This window comes from Lynx canadensis, chromosome A1 (genome assembly GCF_007474595.2).
Source record: "Lynx canadensis isolate LIC74 chromosome A1, mLynCan4.pri.v2, whole genome shotgun sequence".
Classification (NCBI taxonomy): domain Eukaryota; kingdom Metazoa; phylum Chordata; class Mammalia; order Carnivora; family Felidae; genus Lynx; species Lynx canadensis.
The window spans coordinates 196720618-196737592 of record NC_044303.2 but is presented as its reverse complement, the minus strand read 5'-3'; the positions used below and the strand labels follow the sequence as shown (position 1 = coordinate 196737592).

At 55.0% G+C, this 16975-nt stretch overlaps 1 protein-coding gene across 1 annotated transcript in view; it reads left to right on the top strand.

Moving 5' to 3' along the window:
- The first annotated feature begins 576 nt into the window (after positions 1-576).
- SYNPO (synaptopodin) overlaps positions 577-16975 on the top strand; it is a 37584-nt gene continuing 21185 nt past the window's right edge. Inside the window, exon 1 of the mRNA XM_030329292.1 lies at positions 577-997. Within this exon, the coding sequence (XP_030185152.1) occupies positions 592-997 (406 nt within the window). The 5' untranslated portion in view covers positions 577-591. The remainder of the gene's footprint in view (positions 998-16975) is intronic.

The following is a 16975-nucleotide window of genomic DNA, read 5'->3' as shown; positions in this document are numbered from 1 at the left end:
TTTTTAAATAACTAGATATTTATTTAATGGGTCTTGGGGGGGAAATGACTTAGCGTGACATACTTGTGGTTTTCCTGCGATTATGGCTTAAGATAAGTCTAAAGTGATAGAAGTTAAGTTATTTAAAGTTGATTTGTGGAAAATAGTAAGCAAATAAAGTGTCCGGTGGCACAAGGATATGGTGAACATCTGGGATGTCGAATGACTGAAGCTTGGGACTTGGCTGTGGGTGTGTGAGACCTGTACCTCCAAACCCCAGCCAGTTCTCAGGGCCACCTTAAGGTGGACAAGTCTCAGAAATTCAGCCCAGAACACCCAGCATACGGTCTCATCTGCTGTTTCTTTTCTCCCCGTGCAGATAGATCATCTTGAAGGAGAGCCTCACAGACCAGACACAGGTTGAGAGGAGGGCTTGGGGGTCCACCACCCGACCCAGCCCAGGAGGGCCCCACAGTTGGACTTTGCCGCAGCTCTGTGAGTTGGCTGAAGAAAAGAAAGCTGCAGAGAGCCAGAAGAGACCCCTGGAGAGGAGCAAAGACAGGTGGCCGGCCTGGCCCCCACTTCCGTGCGTCTCTAAGGAGAGGCAGCACCATGCTGGGTCCCCACCTCCCACCTGCCCCCCTGGGACCCAGCGAAGACAGGCCCACTCCCTGCACCTTCCGGATCCCTGATGGGAGCTACAGGTGTCTGGCTTTGGAGGCTGAGGAGAGCAGCGGTGAGGAGGGCCTTCAGGGAGAGGCAGGGCTCACGAACTTGGATGAGGACAGGGTGGCCAGCAGGAATGGGGACAGCCTTGCCTGCAGGGCCACCCAGGGGGCACCAGAGCTGCCCAAGGCCCTGGGCATCCAGGCACCCAGACACTCCAGAGAAGCACAAGGGGGGTCCCAGCATGATAACAAGGCCGGCCAGGATGGGAACGCGGTGAAGGCTCAGCTGGTGATGACAACCAGCCCCGGCCCCAGCCCCAGCGCGGGGCCCAGGGTTGCCCAGAAACCAGGTAAGCTCACGTCCCCTGGACTGCCAGAGCCCACTGGGGACCCCACAGGTCTCCTGACCATATCTTCCCATGATCCATAACAGTCTGTCACAGTCCCACAGACTGTGAGGAGACAGGGGAGACTGGGATTCCGTGCCACATCTATGCCCACTCTTTTCTCTGCCAAGGGGGGCACGGGAGAAGGCACGGAAAGAAAGCCCTGATATCATGCTTGGTTACACGAAAGTCCATCCCTCACTCTGTCTGCCCTTAATCATTCATGGCAACAAATGGCCTTGGATTCCAGGCAATGAAGGGGCAGGACTGCCTCTCATTGAACATATTGAGTGTGCCGGCTACTTGAGGGTGCTGGGGACACAGCACCGGGCAAAGCAGACATGGTTGCTGCCCTCATGGGGTTTCTGAGGTACAGACTGAAGCCTTTGATCCAAGCTGACCTCCTAATTTTACAGATGGAAAAACTGAGGCCCGGAGTGAGGAAGAGACTGCTCCAGGTCTCTCGGCATATTGGTGACTGAGCTGGGCCCACATTCCTCACCCAGGCCCCAGTTTCCCATCGTTAGAGATGACAAAAGCAGGACCCATGTCACCTGGGCTGAAGTGGGGACCCAAGGACAGTGTATAGGGAAGAGCTCAGTATTCACTGGATGGAAGGAAGGAGTGAATGAACAAATGGAGAAAGAGAAGGAACAAAGGAAAAAAGGAACATAGAAGGAGGGAAGAAAGACAGGAGAGGGGTAGGGAAGGAAGAAGAGAAGGAAGGAAGGAAGGAAGGAAGGAAGGAAGGAAGGAAGGACGAAAAGGAAGGAAGGGAAAGAAGGAAGGAGGAAGGAAGGAAGGGAAGGAGGGAGGAAAGGAAGGAAGGAGGGAAGAGAAGGAAGGAAAGGAAGGAGGGAAGAGGGAAGGAAGGAAGGAAGAGAAGGAAGGAAAGGAAGGAGGGAAGAGGGAAGGAAGGAAGGAAGGAAGGAAGGAAGGAAGGAAGGAGGAAGGGAAGGAGGGAGGAAAGGAAGGAAGGAAGGAAGGAAGGAAGGAAGGAAGGAAGAGAAGGAAGGAAAGGAAGGAGGGAAGAGGGAAGGAAGGAAGGAAGGAAGGAAGGAAGGAAGGAAGAGAAGGAAAGAAAGGAAGGAAGGAAGGAAGAGGGGGATGAAGGAAGGGAGGGAGGGAGATAATTTTCCTATAGGCTGCAGGAGTCAGGAGCCAGCAGAGCAGGGCGGGACAGGGAAACCCACACTGAATCACCTCCATTGCCTGGGCCCATGGAAACACTGAAGTGGGTCCAGATGGAGAGGACGTGAGCCAGGCCATGCTTGCTCAGAAGGCAGCTGCTGCCAGCAGATCCTGGGGGCACAGGGCGTGTGGGGGACACAGGCCTGGGAGGGCTAATGCGTCAGGAAGCTGAAGGAACACCTCATTTCTCTGCAGGCATTGCTACCGCCCTGGTTGGCATCGCACCAGCCGTCCCGCCCACTCTCTTTTCTGAAATAATTTTCTCCAGGCTCTGATCACCCCCCATGGCCATCCCCACCCCACACCCCACCAACTCCCCCATGCTTGGGTCACACAGAAAGCTGGGCAGGATCCAGGAGATGTCTTCGATGCATCTAGGGCAAGAAGAAGGAGGACCCCAGGAGCGCCCAGCAGCCCTAAACTTGGAGGTGGGCCCTCACACCAGAGTAGCCCCAATTCAGGTCCCCTAGAGCCTGAAAGCCCCAGGACCTCCTCCTTTTCCTCTTACAGACCACGGCTGAGGGTCAGGAGACATGGGTGCTGGTTCTGGACCTGATACGAACCAGCCAAACCCCAGCAAATCGCTCTCCCTTAGAGAGTTGCAATTTCTTCATTTGTGAAAATAAAACAAAAACAGGGGCCTCTCTACCTCACAGAGCCATTATGAGGTTTCAGTGATCTTAGACTGGGGTAGTGTTTTGGAAATGTTAGGTGATCCCGTGACAGATGTTAATAATAATTAAAATAATCCTCAACTCCACAGTATAACAGCTACTATTTGTTAAGCCCTTATGTGCTAAGCCCACTGTGCTAAGAGCTTTATATACATCACTTCACGCAACCTCACAGTAATCCCCATGAGGGTCATACTATGATTATCTCCATTACACAGATGAGAAGGTCGAGGTTCAAAGAACGTAGGTGCCTTGTGACTTATCTAAGACTCCTGGCTAGTAAGCCGCTATGCCATGATTCAACCACGGAGTTTTTTTAACATGGGACTTTGTTCTTAGCCATTGCTGTATTCTGGATTTACAAGGGGAGTGTGCTGTCTGCTGACATCCTGGAGTGGAAGAGACCATGGGTGAAGGGAGGAGAGGGGCCACATTTAATGAATCCTGTTGGCCTCTCACACAGAGCTAGGTCATTTCTTACTATCTCATTCTCGTCGATCTTACCGTATAGGTATAGTCTTTCAAGGCAGGTATCACTCTGCCCCTTTTACAGGTGACACAGCTGGAGCTCAGAGACCCAAGTCCCTTGCCCAAAGTCACACAGTCAGTGTTGGAGCTGAGACTATGATCACGGTCTTCTTCCTCACAGTCCCGTTCATTTCTTTCTCTGACGTCCAGCCAGATGGTCTCCAGTTCTGTCCTGACCGTTTCTGGGGACAGAGGGCGCAGGAGTGACCTCAGGAGGATGTCTCAGGGAAGTCTTCTCACGGGTGCGAGCAGGAAGGAATCTGGGTCTCGCAGGAGAGGAGAAATCCGGGTGGTCGTGCGTCAGAGCCCACACTGGCCTTTCTGCTCCCTCGGGAAAGGGAGTGGCTAGAGTCCCTTCTCTCTGCCTGGAGATCCGGAGGGAAGAGGCCTGTGGGGCTGCCAGGTTATTAGTGGATTAGGGCTTCCTTTTAAAGCTTCCTCCCGGTACCACCAAAGGATTATAATATAAGCATCTTCAGACAATTACACCCGTCCTTCCGCAATTATACCTGCCTCCCTTGAGTGCTCCCTGGCAGCTTTAAGTATGGGTCATGGCATCTTCGGCCTTGGGCACCCACCACTTGGGGTGGGTGGGTACGTGGTGCCATTGCTCTAAAGCCTGAGTACCAGCTGGGCAGGGCAGAACGGGGTCCTTGGCAGGCTAGGGAAGCAGGGGGTGCAGAGACATGATGGGGGTAGCAGCCTGCGACTCAAGTCTCCTGCTGTCAGCTGCTGCCAACGTGAGAGAATAGATATGAGAAGGCAAGTGTGTAAGGCTCACGGCTGGGCTTCCGCCGGTGGTAGTTGGTCCACGGCTCACCAAGACAGCCCTGAGCTATAGCCGCCGTCCTCACCGCAAAGTCTCAGCTGGTCAACACTGGCAGGGCTCACGGAGATGATTGTGTAGATAATCCTGAGGAGACTCTGAAGCCCGGAGATGGTAACAGACTTGCCCCAGGTCACGCAGTAAGTTGGTGCAAAGCTAGAGCTGGAACCCAGGGCTTTTGCCGCCCCCCCCCCCCAGTTCAGCTGCCACACACTGTGCTAATTGCTCTGTATTCATTTCACCCTCTAAACACCCCTAGGAAGTTCACGCCTTTCTTATCTCTGCCTCACAGATGAGGAAACTAAGGCACAATGACTTTAAGTGACTTGTCAGAGTCTCAGGCCTGTGGGTGGAGGAGCGGAGATTTGAACCCCAGGAGGTCTAGGCCCATGCTTTCAACCACCTTCTGTGCTGCCTTGTCTCCATGGAAACAAGGCAGCAGGCTGTGTTCTTCCACCCACCTAGGGCTGGAAAAAGGTTGTTCAGGCTCTGGAGGATGGTGGGGGATTCTGCCAAGCCACGTTCCCTCCCCCTTGGATACACTTAGGGAGACCTGGGACCCACTGTTGATCCAGCCCCTCCTTCGTCTGTGACTTTGGGAGAGCTGCCTTCCCCCCTCTCCAGGCCATTTGTCATTGGGGGCCCAGGCCATCTAGAGGGCTTGGGGGCCTTTCCCACTCGAATGGACACTGCTCCGAGCCTCTAAGGTGGGGACGAAGGTGTGGATCTGGCTTGTCAGATGCACCTTGCCCCGACCATGTTTCTATGGTTGAGGCAGAGGAACCCCCGGTCATGGTAAGAGCTGACAGTGGTTACTGGGCCAAAGACAGGATCCCTGCTCTTTAGGCCTGTGCGAGAGAAGGTAGAAAGAGCAGGAGGCTGGGCAGGATGCCATCCACACCCCCTCTCAATCCCACACTCCATAGTGACCATAATAGGAGGGCAATGGTGCAGAAGCAAGGCTCACAGGGTCACATATACCTCACCCGTGCACCCACACACATGTTCACACCCCCATGGGTGCATACACAGACATATGCATACCATGTTCTTATGCAGATACGCATGTGTATATAATCACATATCTGTACACACATGCATGTACGTGCCCTCAGACACCTACCTATCCACACGTGGGGTACACATGAGCACACACACGCACACCCCTCACTCAGGCATGCCTACCTTTCACCTGTGACACATGACATGTATCAGATTTGCATACACAGCTACAGTCCCGCCTGAAAACATACCAGTACACATATTCCTTTCCTCAGATACAGGTCAAAAGCATGTTCTTCTCTCCATTTTCTTTTGCTCACATACCCACACTTTAAAATCTCTCCTGCATGCACACATTCTCTCCTGTAGGCATATCCACTCTTGCACACCCACCGTCAAACACCTACGTACAGACTGAACCACTTTCTGTCCTCCTTCCTCTTCCCCATCTCTTTCTCTTTCATACCCACCCACACAGTAATTCTAGCTTCTCTCCTCCCTCCCTCGCTCCCTTTCTCTCTCTCTCTCTCTCTCTCTCTCTCTCTCTCTCTCTCTCTCTCACCCACACAGTTTGTTTCCTGGTTTTCCACAGGCTGGACTATAGCCACTTTTCTAGCACATGGGCTTACAAGGCAGGCAATACCTTGCCTGGTGCCAGTCCCCAGGACCCTCTCTCTCCATGTTTCCCACCTCCACTTGTGGTGGCCCCAGCACAAGAGCAGCCGTGGGGGCAGAGGAATTCCCTGCAGACCATGAGGCCAACCAGTGAAGAGAGATGGGAGCAGCCAGAAAGGGTTTGCCTCTCTGTCACCTGACCTCCCGCACTCTGAGCCCGCCCACTGGGGACAGGGGATGTCCCAAAGCCAGGCCACCTGCAGCTTAGTGTTTCACAGAACCTCTGGTGGGGTGGGGTGCGGTGGGGTGGGGTGGGCTTACATGGGGTGGGGTGCGGTGGGGTGGGGTGGGCTTACATGAGCCCATGGCTAACTTCCTCTAGCAGGAGTCTAAACACAGAACCTTGATATGAAAGACAAATGAAAGTGGAACCACCCTGGTTGAAAGGGTGGGGTACTTGGAACCCCAGGAAACTTTGGTGAAAACCCAGGCCAACATTTTTCCAAGTGCAGTTACTTTTGTTTCAAATTTGGTGGGAGTGTGAAGGGTGCTTGTTATCAGTACTGTTTCCAAGCCCACTGCCTCTTCACCACTGGGAGGATGTGCTAGAATGTGGGAATCTCCGCTTTTAACAGCATCTCCCCCTCCTCCCCCCCCCCATTCTGATGCACACCGACCACTGTCATGGGGCTCTGCTGAGCTCAGTCTGAATGGCATTTAGTTCAATAAAAAAAGATGGGGAACCGAAGTTCAGGAGCCACACAGCATCCCTATTGCTGACCTACCAGTGAAGTCAGGGCATGGCCCCAGGCCAGCGGGGAGGTGACGACCTTCCTCAGTCCCCGTTTGCCTAAGTCCTACTAAGGTAGACAGTTATTCTAATCACCAGGGCTAAGAAGGGGGAGCGAAGATGGGCCTGAGGGGCACCGCATCTGGATCTGAAAGGAAAGGGGCTGGAGAGGTGGGAGAGGTGTCAGTTATGGGGCCAGAATCACCAAGATTTAAAAGAGAGGTGGTTGGAGGGATGGGGTGGGGGGAGAAGAGGGGGAGCTGAAATGGATGGAGAGACAGAAAGAACTGGGTGAAATGAAAGCAGAGGGATTTAGGGACCGACCTGGAGATACAAAAAAAGGAGGAGGAAACAGAGACACAACAAGGCAGCAGAGTGTAGCACAGGGAAGGAAAGCGGGCGAAAAGGGAGACCGCCAGGATCCCGGGGCCGAGCCCGCGGGGGAGGGAGTCGCACCTCCGGGGGCGGGGCGGGGCGGGGCGGGGCGGCGGGCGGGGCGGCGCTAGGGCCCCGGGGAGCGGGCGGCAGGAGCGCGGCTCGCCCGCCCGCCCAGCCCTCCCGGCTCCGGGCTCCCAGCTCTGGGTCCCCGAGAAGCCCGCTGGGAGGTGGCGGCGGCGGCGGCGGCGACGCGGAAGGGGCGCCCGGCGAGGGGCGGGGGCGGGGACGGGGGCGGCGGGGGGCTCGGGGCGGGGCGCACTGACGGACGCAGCCAGGTGCGCGGAGGCGACGGCGCCGGTGAGCTCGGGGACCGCGCGCGGCGGCTGGAGGTGAGTGAGGGGCGCTGGCGGGGCGGGGGTGCAGGTGCCGAGCGGGCCTCGCCCCTTCCCACCTGTGCTGTTCCCTGTGCCGCCCAGGTGGAGGTGGCACATTTGGGCTCCGGTCCCCCGCGCACAGGGTGACCTTGGCTGAGTCGCTGCTACACTCCGGACCTCAGTTTCCCCATCTGTACCGTGGGGCGGGGTGGGAGGGGGCGCTGGAGAAATCCCGAAGCTCTCGAGCAGCCCCGGAGCGGGAGGACGCCCCGACGCGGTGAAGCTACTTACCGGGGCTGCGCTGGGGCTCCGACCCTCGAGCCCCAACCCGCAAGCACATCGGGGGCCGGGGCAGCGCGGGCCGACGGGTGGGCACCAGACCGACGGGTCTGCGCCCCCTAGCCGGCTCTGGGAAAGGCGGGCTGGGCTCGGGCCGGGTTGACCAACATGGGCGCCCGTGGGGTAGCAGAACGGCGTGTGCTGGCTTCGCGTCCCACTTCCCGCGGGCGGGGCGGCGGCGCAGTGCTCTGGCCGAGAGGGCGAGGCTTGCGGGGACGCGGGACCTTCCCGCCGCGGGGACCACCGGCAGGACCCCCTGGGGAAATCGAGGCCCTTCCTGAGCGCCTGGGGGCAGAGGAGGAACTGTCCTAAGGGCTCTACAGCAGATTCTCACAACACCCCGACCATTCCCCAGTTTGCCAAGGTGAGAGACCATGGAGGTGAAGTGAGTGGAGGGCGGGGTTCCTTCCTAACCACTGCACTGTGGATCAGGGGCTCCAACCGGGCCCTGACAAGACCTCTTTGAGGACTCTGGGGGGGAGGGAAGGGTCTCCCTTGCTCCCTACCCCCACCCCAGTTTATAGGCTTACCCTAGATTGGGACAAGGGCCCCCTGTGTTCCATGTCTGGGTTGTCTACAAGGGACAAGAGTGAGCAGGAGAGCACCAGACCACCCCACCCCCCACCCTACCCTGACTGACAAGTGGCACTGGAATAAACCAACTTGCTGTGTGATCTGGAGGTGAGTCCCTGTCCTCTCTGCGGTGAGAGGGTGGGCAGAGTGACCCCTGAGGGGTCAGCTGCATTAGAGACAGCGGTGACCCTGCTGGGTGGAGGGGCAGTCGGAGGGTGCCTCACCCCTGTCATGTTGCAGGGTGTAGGGTGAGGCTAGACACTGATCAGAGGGACTAGGGTATGCTGGGGTCAGGGACTGGAAGTCGTGCTGGTGCCCACCAGCCTGTCACCAACCCCAGGTCTGCCCCCATCCTGTGCTGGGGGACGGAGCCACAAACCAACCACCATATTACCTCAAGCAGTGGGATGGGACTTCTCAAGGGAGTTCGAAAATGCCTTTTGGAGTGGGGTCCCCTGCCTCTGTCTCTATATGAGATCTTGGTTTGGTTCTTCCTCCTCTCTGGTCCTCAGTTTCCCCATCTGTACAAGGGGAACGGACTAGAATCATTCTATTTTGATATTCAGAGAACTTCCAAAAGGCAACTGTTTTGCGGCTGCGCTACCCTGGCTCCCACTGTTTTCAGGGTGGCCTGCAGGGTGGCTAGCCCCCCACCCCCCGCCTCCCCAAATTAAGCTGGCACCTAAATTAAGCTGTGATTGGAATCAGCTTTAATGGTTAAAATAAGGCCTTTAACCCTTTCCCTCTCTTGTTAGCTATTGCCCTTCCCCTAAGGTGAAAAAAAGAAAAAAATCCTGTGGCATTCAGGTGCCTGCGGCTCAACTGAGCCCTAGCCTCTTGGGTCAGCACTTGATCTAATCTCCCCATTCTAGAGTTGGAGGGACTGAGGCTGCGGAGGGGACAAGATCTGCCCAGGCTAGTTCTGTGAGTAGAAGGCAGCAGAGCCCCCTTTTCTTGGGACAGAGCAGCTCCTTGATAGGGGAGGGGCGAGGGGCAGAGGAGCATCTGGAAAAATGGGAGGAGTGCAGGAGGAAACTTTTCTATATGTCCTTGTCACCCCGTGCCTTGTGCCCGTGGTTGACACTTGTCACCCTGAGCCTACTTTCAGCTCTGGGAGGTGGGCTGGGCCTGGGTCAGCACACTCCCTCCACCTGCCAGCGCTGCCATCCCAGGGAGCTGTATACACCTGCAGGCCCAGGGGCCTGGCCTGGGAGGCACCTTTTCCTTCAGGGCAGCTCCCAGGCTTCCAGACATGAGCTCATCAGAGCTGTTGATGCCAGGAAGGGAGGGACCAAGGGGGGAAGCAGGCAGGGCTGCCTAGCTGGGGGAACTGCAGGCCCCCAGGGAAGTGGACGGGTGGAGGATTTGCAGGCTCTGGCCCCCATTGTCATGTGGAGGCAGTGACAAGATAGGCCAGCAGAGGGTCAACTGGGGTGGGGGTGGGGGTGGCCAAGTGCCCTGGGCCGCAGTGCGGGGACCTGGGTGTTAAGCTGATCTCCGCTGCTCGCTTGCTGGCTGTGTGACCTTGCGTAAATCCCTTGCTCTTTATGGAGACCTCAGTGTCCCTGGATAGCAACGAGATGGGGTGGGTTCTTAGGCACCAGGGTTACAATAGTGAACAAGGCAGGTCCCTGACCTCAAGGAGCTTGCATTTTAACTGGGGAGATAGACGAGAAAAAGAACAGCAAAGAAATAAATAAGGTATTTTCAGGTAGATAAAAGTGGTGTGTGTATACATATATATATATATGTATAATTTTTATTTATTTATTTTACCCCATCCTGCTAAGATAGAGAACAGTTGGAGGGGCTACTTTGTGTTGGTGGCTAGGGAAGGCCTCCCTCACTCCATTGGAGTAGAGACCTGAGTATTATTTGAAGGAGTGGTCATGGCTGGCTTCATGGAGGAGGTACCTCCAAAACTTGGGTCTAGAGATACGGGAGGGATTTGGTTGGAAGGAAGGGTATTTCAAAGGACAGTAAATGGTTTACACGAGGAGCTGGGGTGGAGGTGGGGTGGCCATTGGCTCTAAGTTATGAAAATGCCTTCATCCCTCACGGCTTCAGGCTGCAGACCCAAAGGAGCCACAGGCCTGTGCTCTGGTCAGAGGAGTGGCTGGGCTCTGCTGAGTTAGGCCTGTGTATGTGTGAGCTCATAGTCCTTTGTGAACTGTCCCTAGATACTGGGGCTCAATCGCTACCCAGTGTGGCCAGAGGGGGGAATCAATGTGGGGATGGCCTCCAGGCCCTGTAATTCCAGAGGCTTACAAAAGCCCTCTCTCTCCAGAATGAAATCTTTACCAACTGGCCACTGCCTGAAATTCCTGCCTCCTAGCTTCATCTTTTCCACTTGGTGAGGCAGTGTCTTATAGGACTGTGACTCCCCTCCCCTGCCCTCCCCTGTCCAGCTTCCCAGGGCTGCGGCAGGTGAAACAAAGTTCAGTCTACTCCTATGTGACCTGCTTCCTGCATGGCTGATACACGGATACGGTGGCTAGACCCCTGGGTTCTCCTCCCGACTGGCTGGGAGGTCTTAACCCTATTATATAACCTCTCTGGGCTTTTGTTTCCACATCGGTAAATAGAAAAAATAATAAGCCCTGTCTTTACTGTTTTGAAATTAAATGATGGTAAATGCTTTAAAAAAAAAAAAAAAAGATAAGTATTACTTATTAAATAGTATGGTCATGTTTTGATCTCTGTTAAACTAGCAAGCCTTTGAGGAGACAGACTCTAGCTCAAGACTCACATCTCAGTATAAATTTTTGACGTTTGGCCAGGAACAGGTTTTGATGGCGGGAGGACGGGCACAGCACAGTGGAAAAGGGCCTGGACCGCACTTCAGGAACAAATACTTGAACCTCCAGTCTTAGCTGACTGGCTGGTGGTCTTGGACAAATCACTTGTTTCCTCTGGGGCTCAGGCTTGGGTTCTGAGCTGCTATGAAATGGGGTAGGAAGGATGCGAGGGGATCATGGGGGTGAAAGAGCTCAGCAGACACCGAAAACATGGGGCCAACAGGAGGGACTAGGAAGGGGCAGGCTGGATGAGCCTCACAGACAGGAGAGTAAGCTGACTTGAGACTCTTATGCCTAATCTTCTGGAATAAAATCTCTTGGAGACTAAGAATGTTTGACAGATAAAAACCAAAGTTCTTGAAAACTGGTTACTATTTATGGTTACTTACTATGTGCCAAGGACATTCTAAGTTCCTTACATGTCAACAACTCCATGAAGTAAATACTATTATTATCAACATTTTACAGATGGGAAACTAAGGCACAGAGAGGTTAAGTGGGCTTCCCAAGGTCACACAGCTGGTGAGTGGCCAGATTCAAACCCAGGCAGTTTGGCTCCAAATCCTGGGAACTTAACTTCTGCACAACACAATCTTTCCTGTTTTAGATGGAGCGCCAGAGGCTCAGAGAGGCCAGGCCACCTGCTTAAGAACACACAGCATTCCTCTTTGATCTTCCTCATCTCTGTCCCTCAGGTCCTGGAAGGAGGAACCTGAGGTTTGGGGTCTGGGGTTCTGAGGTTGGCCCTTGAGCCAGCTGAGCCTCTGTTCTCCCCACCTGCCCTCCTACCCTGGGAGTAGGTCAGGGAGGATCAAGTGTACCCTGGGAGGGCTGTGGGCACGGAGGCTCTGCCAGAACCTGACGAATGGGCAACATCAGTGTCATGGAGCTCGAGTGAATCCCAAGAGCTTGCGTTGTAGTGAACTCCTGCGGAGTCTGGCATGCCTCCCATCACTATACAGATGGGGGAAACTGAGGTCAGACAATCCAGGGACCAGCCAGAGGTCACACGAGTGGGAGGTACTCTTCCTCCCGAGCCCTCCTGTCCTGCCTTCTGGGATGCTTAGTACTTGTGGGCTCCAAGAGGAGATGGGACTTGGGGACCTTCCCACTGATCCCCAAGGTGGCTCAGCCAGGACACGATTCCTGATATGGGGCCCTTTGGGAGGGCACATGGAGTTGGGGGATGGGGAGGGTACCGATTAAAAAATAGACTGTCACGCGCATGGGGAACAAGCATGCCACCACCCAGCCTGTGCCAGTTGGCTCCCCCATGCCCAGCTGCCAGGCCCCACTCAGGGCTCCCGCTGGGGGCTCCACCCACCCCACCCTGGCTCTGGGCCTGAGGCTGAATGCTCTCCCTCCTCCACCCCTGCCCAGCCTCCAGGCAGATGGTGCTCTCACTGAGCCTGGGTGGGCTTGAAGCTTAGCTGTTGGCTTTAAGCTGTGCCTGTGGGGTCTGGTGTCACCACACACTGGCTGTGTGGCCTTGAGTGGGGCTCTTTCCCTCTCTGGGCCTCAAACACAGACAGAGTAATGCTACCAATTAAAGCTCTTTATAGCTTCCAAAGCCTTTGCCAGATGCCATCGCCCATTTAGACCCAAAAAGAGCGCTAGAGAGAGACCCACCGGCCTCGGAGAGTGATATGACCTGTGAGGCCCCCTCAGCTGGAGAGTGGCAGAGCACAGGACTAGAGGCAGATGATCTTGCCAACCCCAGTCCTGTACAACTTCTTCAGGGTGAGCAGGGCCAGAAACCACGGAGGTGGGAGGCTTTGCAGTAGTGACGTGAGCAGTGTTTTCATCCATTTATTCCCTCATCCCGTCAACAAATGTTTATTGAGCCCCAGCCGTGGCCTACACACAGAGGCAGGGACTGAGCGGAGCAATGACAGCCAAGGTCCCTGCCCTCAGGGCTGCTAACCACCATCAGTCAGGGCAGACTGACGCTTCAAAGATACAATGGAATTACAGATGTAATGAGAGTTTGGAGGACAGGCAGAGGAATGCAGCCTCCCAGGGCGGGCAGCCCTCTCCCTGAGACCCGTAAACAGACTTGAAGGATAAGTGTGGCCAGAAAGGGACAACAGAGAGGGTAAGGACGAAAGGGCTCTAGGCAGAAGCAGCAGCCGCTGCCAAAGCCCTGGGGTGAGGAAGTGCTTGGGCCCTGTCTGAGCACTTGAAGGAGGGCCAGCTTGCCGCCCAGAGTGCATGGCGGGGAGGCAATGGGGGGCAGAGGAGGAGCGCTGCAGAGGCGTGTGGGTGCAGGGGCAGCGGGGCTGGTCATGCAGGGCCTGGAGCCTGCCAAGGGGTCCGAGGCCCATCCTGGGAAGGAGGAGCGGTTCCCGGTGCTGGTCTGGGAGGCTGGTCTTGCCTTCTGGCTCCTTTCCCGTGGGTCTGCACCCTGGCAGAGCCGCCCTGGGGGCCTTCAGCACTCCGCCAGCTGCTTTACCCAACAACTGAACGCACAGTGCTCATCAGGCCAGCTCATCCTCTCAGTTTAATGGCTGCCTGATGCATCGTGCCTTCCACGAGGTTCTGGTGGCCCATCAGGGCCCAGAGGCAGGTTGCTGAGAGCAGGGTCTTAGCTACTCACTCCAGCTGAGTGCCTCTGTTCAGGATAATTCTTGTTTCCTTTGACTCCTGTGGGAGCCCGCGGACCCAAGGAGGTCTGGCTCGTGGCTGAATGGAGGCCTGCCCCTGGACTGCCTGTCACTGCTGTCTGTCCCCTGCCCCACACCAAGCATCACCTTCCAACCCCAAAGCCCCTCAGGGCCAAACCCTAGGAGTCAGGTGGCCTGTGTTCTGAGCCCAGCTCTGCTGTATGCTCTTGGGCACATCCCTGCTGCTCTCTGGGCCTCAGCTTCTCCGTCTGTATCATAGGGAAATACTCTAGTTTTCTGTGCTCGAGGTACAGCCCATGGATGCAATATCAGCACCAGTCGGAAGCTTCTTAGAAATGCAGACTCTCAGGCCTCACTCTAGACCTCCTGAATCTGAATCTGCATTTGAACCACATCCCTGAGCAATTATATTAAATGTATATTAAAGTTCGAGAGGCACTGTTCTAGGTCAGTCACTTTTAAACTTAAAAAAAAATTTTTTTAATTAGGGGCGCTCGGGTGGCTCCGTCACTTAAGTGTCCGACTTTGGCTCAGGTTGTGATCTCATGCATGGTCCGTGAGTTCAAGCCCCGTGTTGGGCTCGGTGCTGACAGCTCAGGGCCTGGAGCCTGCTTCAGATTCTGTGTCTCCCTCTCTTTCTGACCCTCCCCTGCTCGTGCTCTGTCTCTCTCTCTCTCTCTCTCTCTCTCTCTCTCTCTCTCAAAAATAGATAAAAGTTAAAAATTTTTTTTAATTTTTTTTAAATTAAAAGTTATAGAATCTTCTTTTCTCTCTGAAGTTTTACATAGGAAACCACCCATAAGAGAGGAACCACCCACTCTATATTTATTCACATGAATAGGGAGGGGAGGAGTGTGGAGGGGTGGCTGAGGCCTGGGCGTATTAGGATGGGCATCAGAAGGGAGGAGGAAAAGAGACCAGGAAGAGGGTGGGGGTGGTGCTTGTTCCTTGTCCCTGGAGAGCCCCTGACCAGGTGCCTCTAAGAGCCTTTTCCACTCTTACCTCCAGGGCCCTTTGTCTTATGAATTTGGGAAGGTGGGCTTGGAAGGAGGGCACTTGACCATCCACAGCCTAGTGACGTCTTTCCCTGCTCGTCCCCATCTTGGTGTCCTGTTCTCTTCCCTGTGGAATTCCTGAAAGGGTAGCTGCTGCTATTCTTAGCATGACAGGGTAGTGAGGAGAGAACATGCTAGTGCATTATTTATGCCTCTGAGTCAACAGGATTACATTCAGGGCTCCAAGAACACCGCCCTCCCCGGATGCCGCTTGTTGTCACTGCCTTGGCAGAAGGGGGGGCACTTCCCACTACCCATAACCCATCCCTTCTGTCTCTGACCATTCCTGCTCAGTGCCTTCAGCCTCCAGGCTGGGAGATGGGTCAGGAAATAGAATGGTAAGCTGGGACGAGGACTGAGTTGCTTTGGAGATATCATCTCTACATTCATTCAGCACGTATTTACTGAGCACGTATTACACGCAGTAGCCGCGGGCACCCTGGCGAATGAGGCAGAGTCTCTGCCTCCAGCAACTCACACTTTAGCCTATGAGTTAATGGTGCTGTGTCATCACAGGAGCCTCTGTGCCAGGCCTGAAACCCGGTGCTTAGCACATAGGAGACCTAGCCCTCACAGTCACCCTGCAGGGTAGGAATTAGGAGACCCCTTTACAAAGGAGGAGACTGGGCACAGCATTTATAAGACTTGCTCAAAGTAGTGATCTGCTCAACTGGGGTTTGAACTCAGGCTGACGGGAAGAGAAGGACCACACCAGGTCAAATGGTAGCGTGTAACGTTACGGCTTTGGAAAGCCACTGCCCTGACCAGTGAGAGGAACACTATGGCTAGTTAAGGAACTTAACTATCTGAGGCTGTCCTGTTCTCAGTGAACCGTGAGAAGTCATGTGTGTCCAGAGTTTTCGTAAACCTGCAGTGGAAGGACAGGTGCATTGTGGGCCGGACATCAGAACCATCGGGGATGAGGGATAAGGCCCCAGGGTGGCACATCTCGTGAGACTGAGCCAAGGTCTGTGTCTGGGAGCTGAAGACCTGCATTCTGGGAGATCCTGGCCAGGCCCCTTGGTCTCTCTCTGCCTCAGGTGCCTAATCTATAAAATAGTGTAACAATTCCTGCTCTGCCTCTGTCTCTGATGGATGCGAAGGTGCTGGTAGAACTTTAAAAGGGTGCGTGTTCAAGGGATGGCGTATGATTCCGTAAATAAATATATTTTCTTAAGTGCATTGTTTGTTGACATTATGGGGTCTTGCTAGGTACCCAACTGTGTTCCAAGCATTTCCCCATATGTCAACTCACTTCCACAAACATGTTTATAAAATCACAGGCCCAGTGGGTCCCCAACGTGGCTTGCTTCAGAACCCCTCAGGGGGACTGTTAATGTGGATAATCTGTGGTCTGGGTCTGGGGTGGAGCCCAGGAATGTGCATTTGGGATACACCTCCTGAGGGATCCTATACCACTTACAGGATTCTGATCTGGGCCAGAGAGGAGATGTGCTCGAGGCTTCATGATGGGTTGGAGACCAGACTGAAACTGAAAGCCAGACCTCCGGCTCCCAGTCTGGCCCTTTCTTCCTACCCTTCAGCTGCCCCTCCCCGCCGCCCCAAGCAACCTCAAAGGATGAAGCCAGGGACCAGGATTGTGACAGGCGATGGTGCTGGAAGCAGCTGGTGGCATTTACAGTGCTCCCCGAGGCATTTTACATGGCTTGTCCATTTAATTGCAGTATGGGGAGAAAGGGCGACATTCTTCGGAGTGACAAAATCCACTGGCACATTTGAGTATCAGGTGGTAGGTTTTAATGTACCCCTAGAAAGAGGAAACCATGGCCGAGTTGCAGAGAGCCTGGAGAAGAGAATGTGACCCACCAGCAGTGCACTTCACATTCTACAGCAGCACGTGCCCTCTGGGCAGGGGTTGTCTGAGAGCTCAGTCACCTGGAGACCGGGCGGGCTGGTGGGAGAGAAATGCATGGGCCCTCCCACGAGGCGTATGCCTGCTGCGTGTGGATCCGTGCCAGCCTGCCACCTGAGGACCTGTGCCTCTCACCCGCATGACTGCAAGTGCTTGCAGGTCACGGGCAGGTTCTGCCCGCCCTGTGTGTGGGTGTGCAGGCGAGCCTGCGCACACTTTGCCCCCTGTAGTGCAGGTGTGAAGCAAGCAGGAGGAGGTACGGCTGCAGTCTAGGCTCTGGCCAGCATGAAGAAGCTATTGAG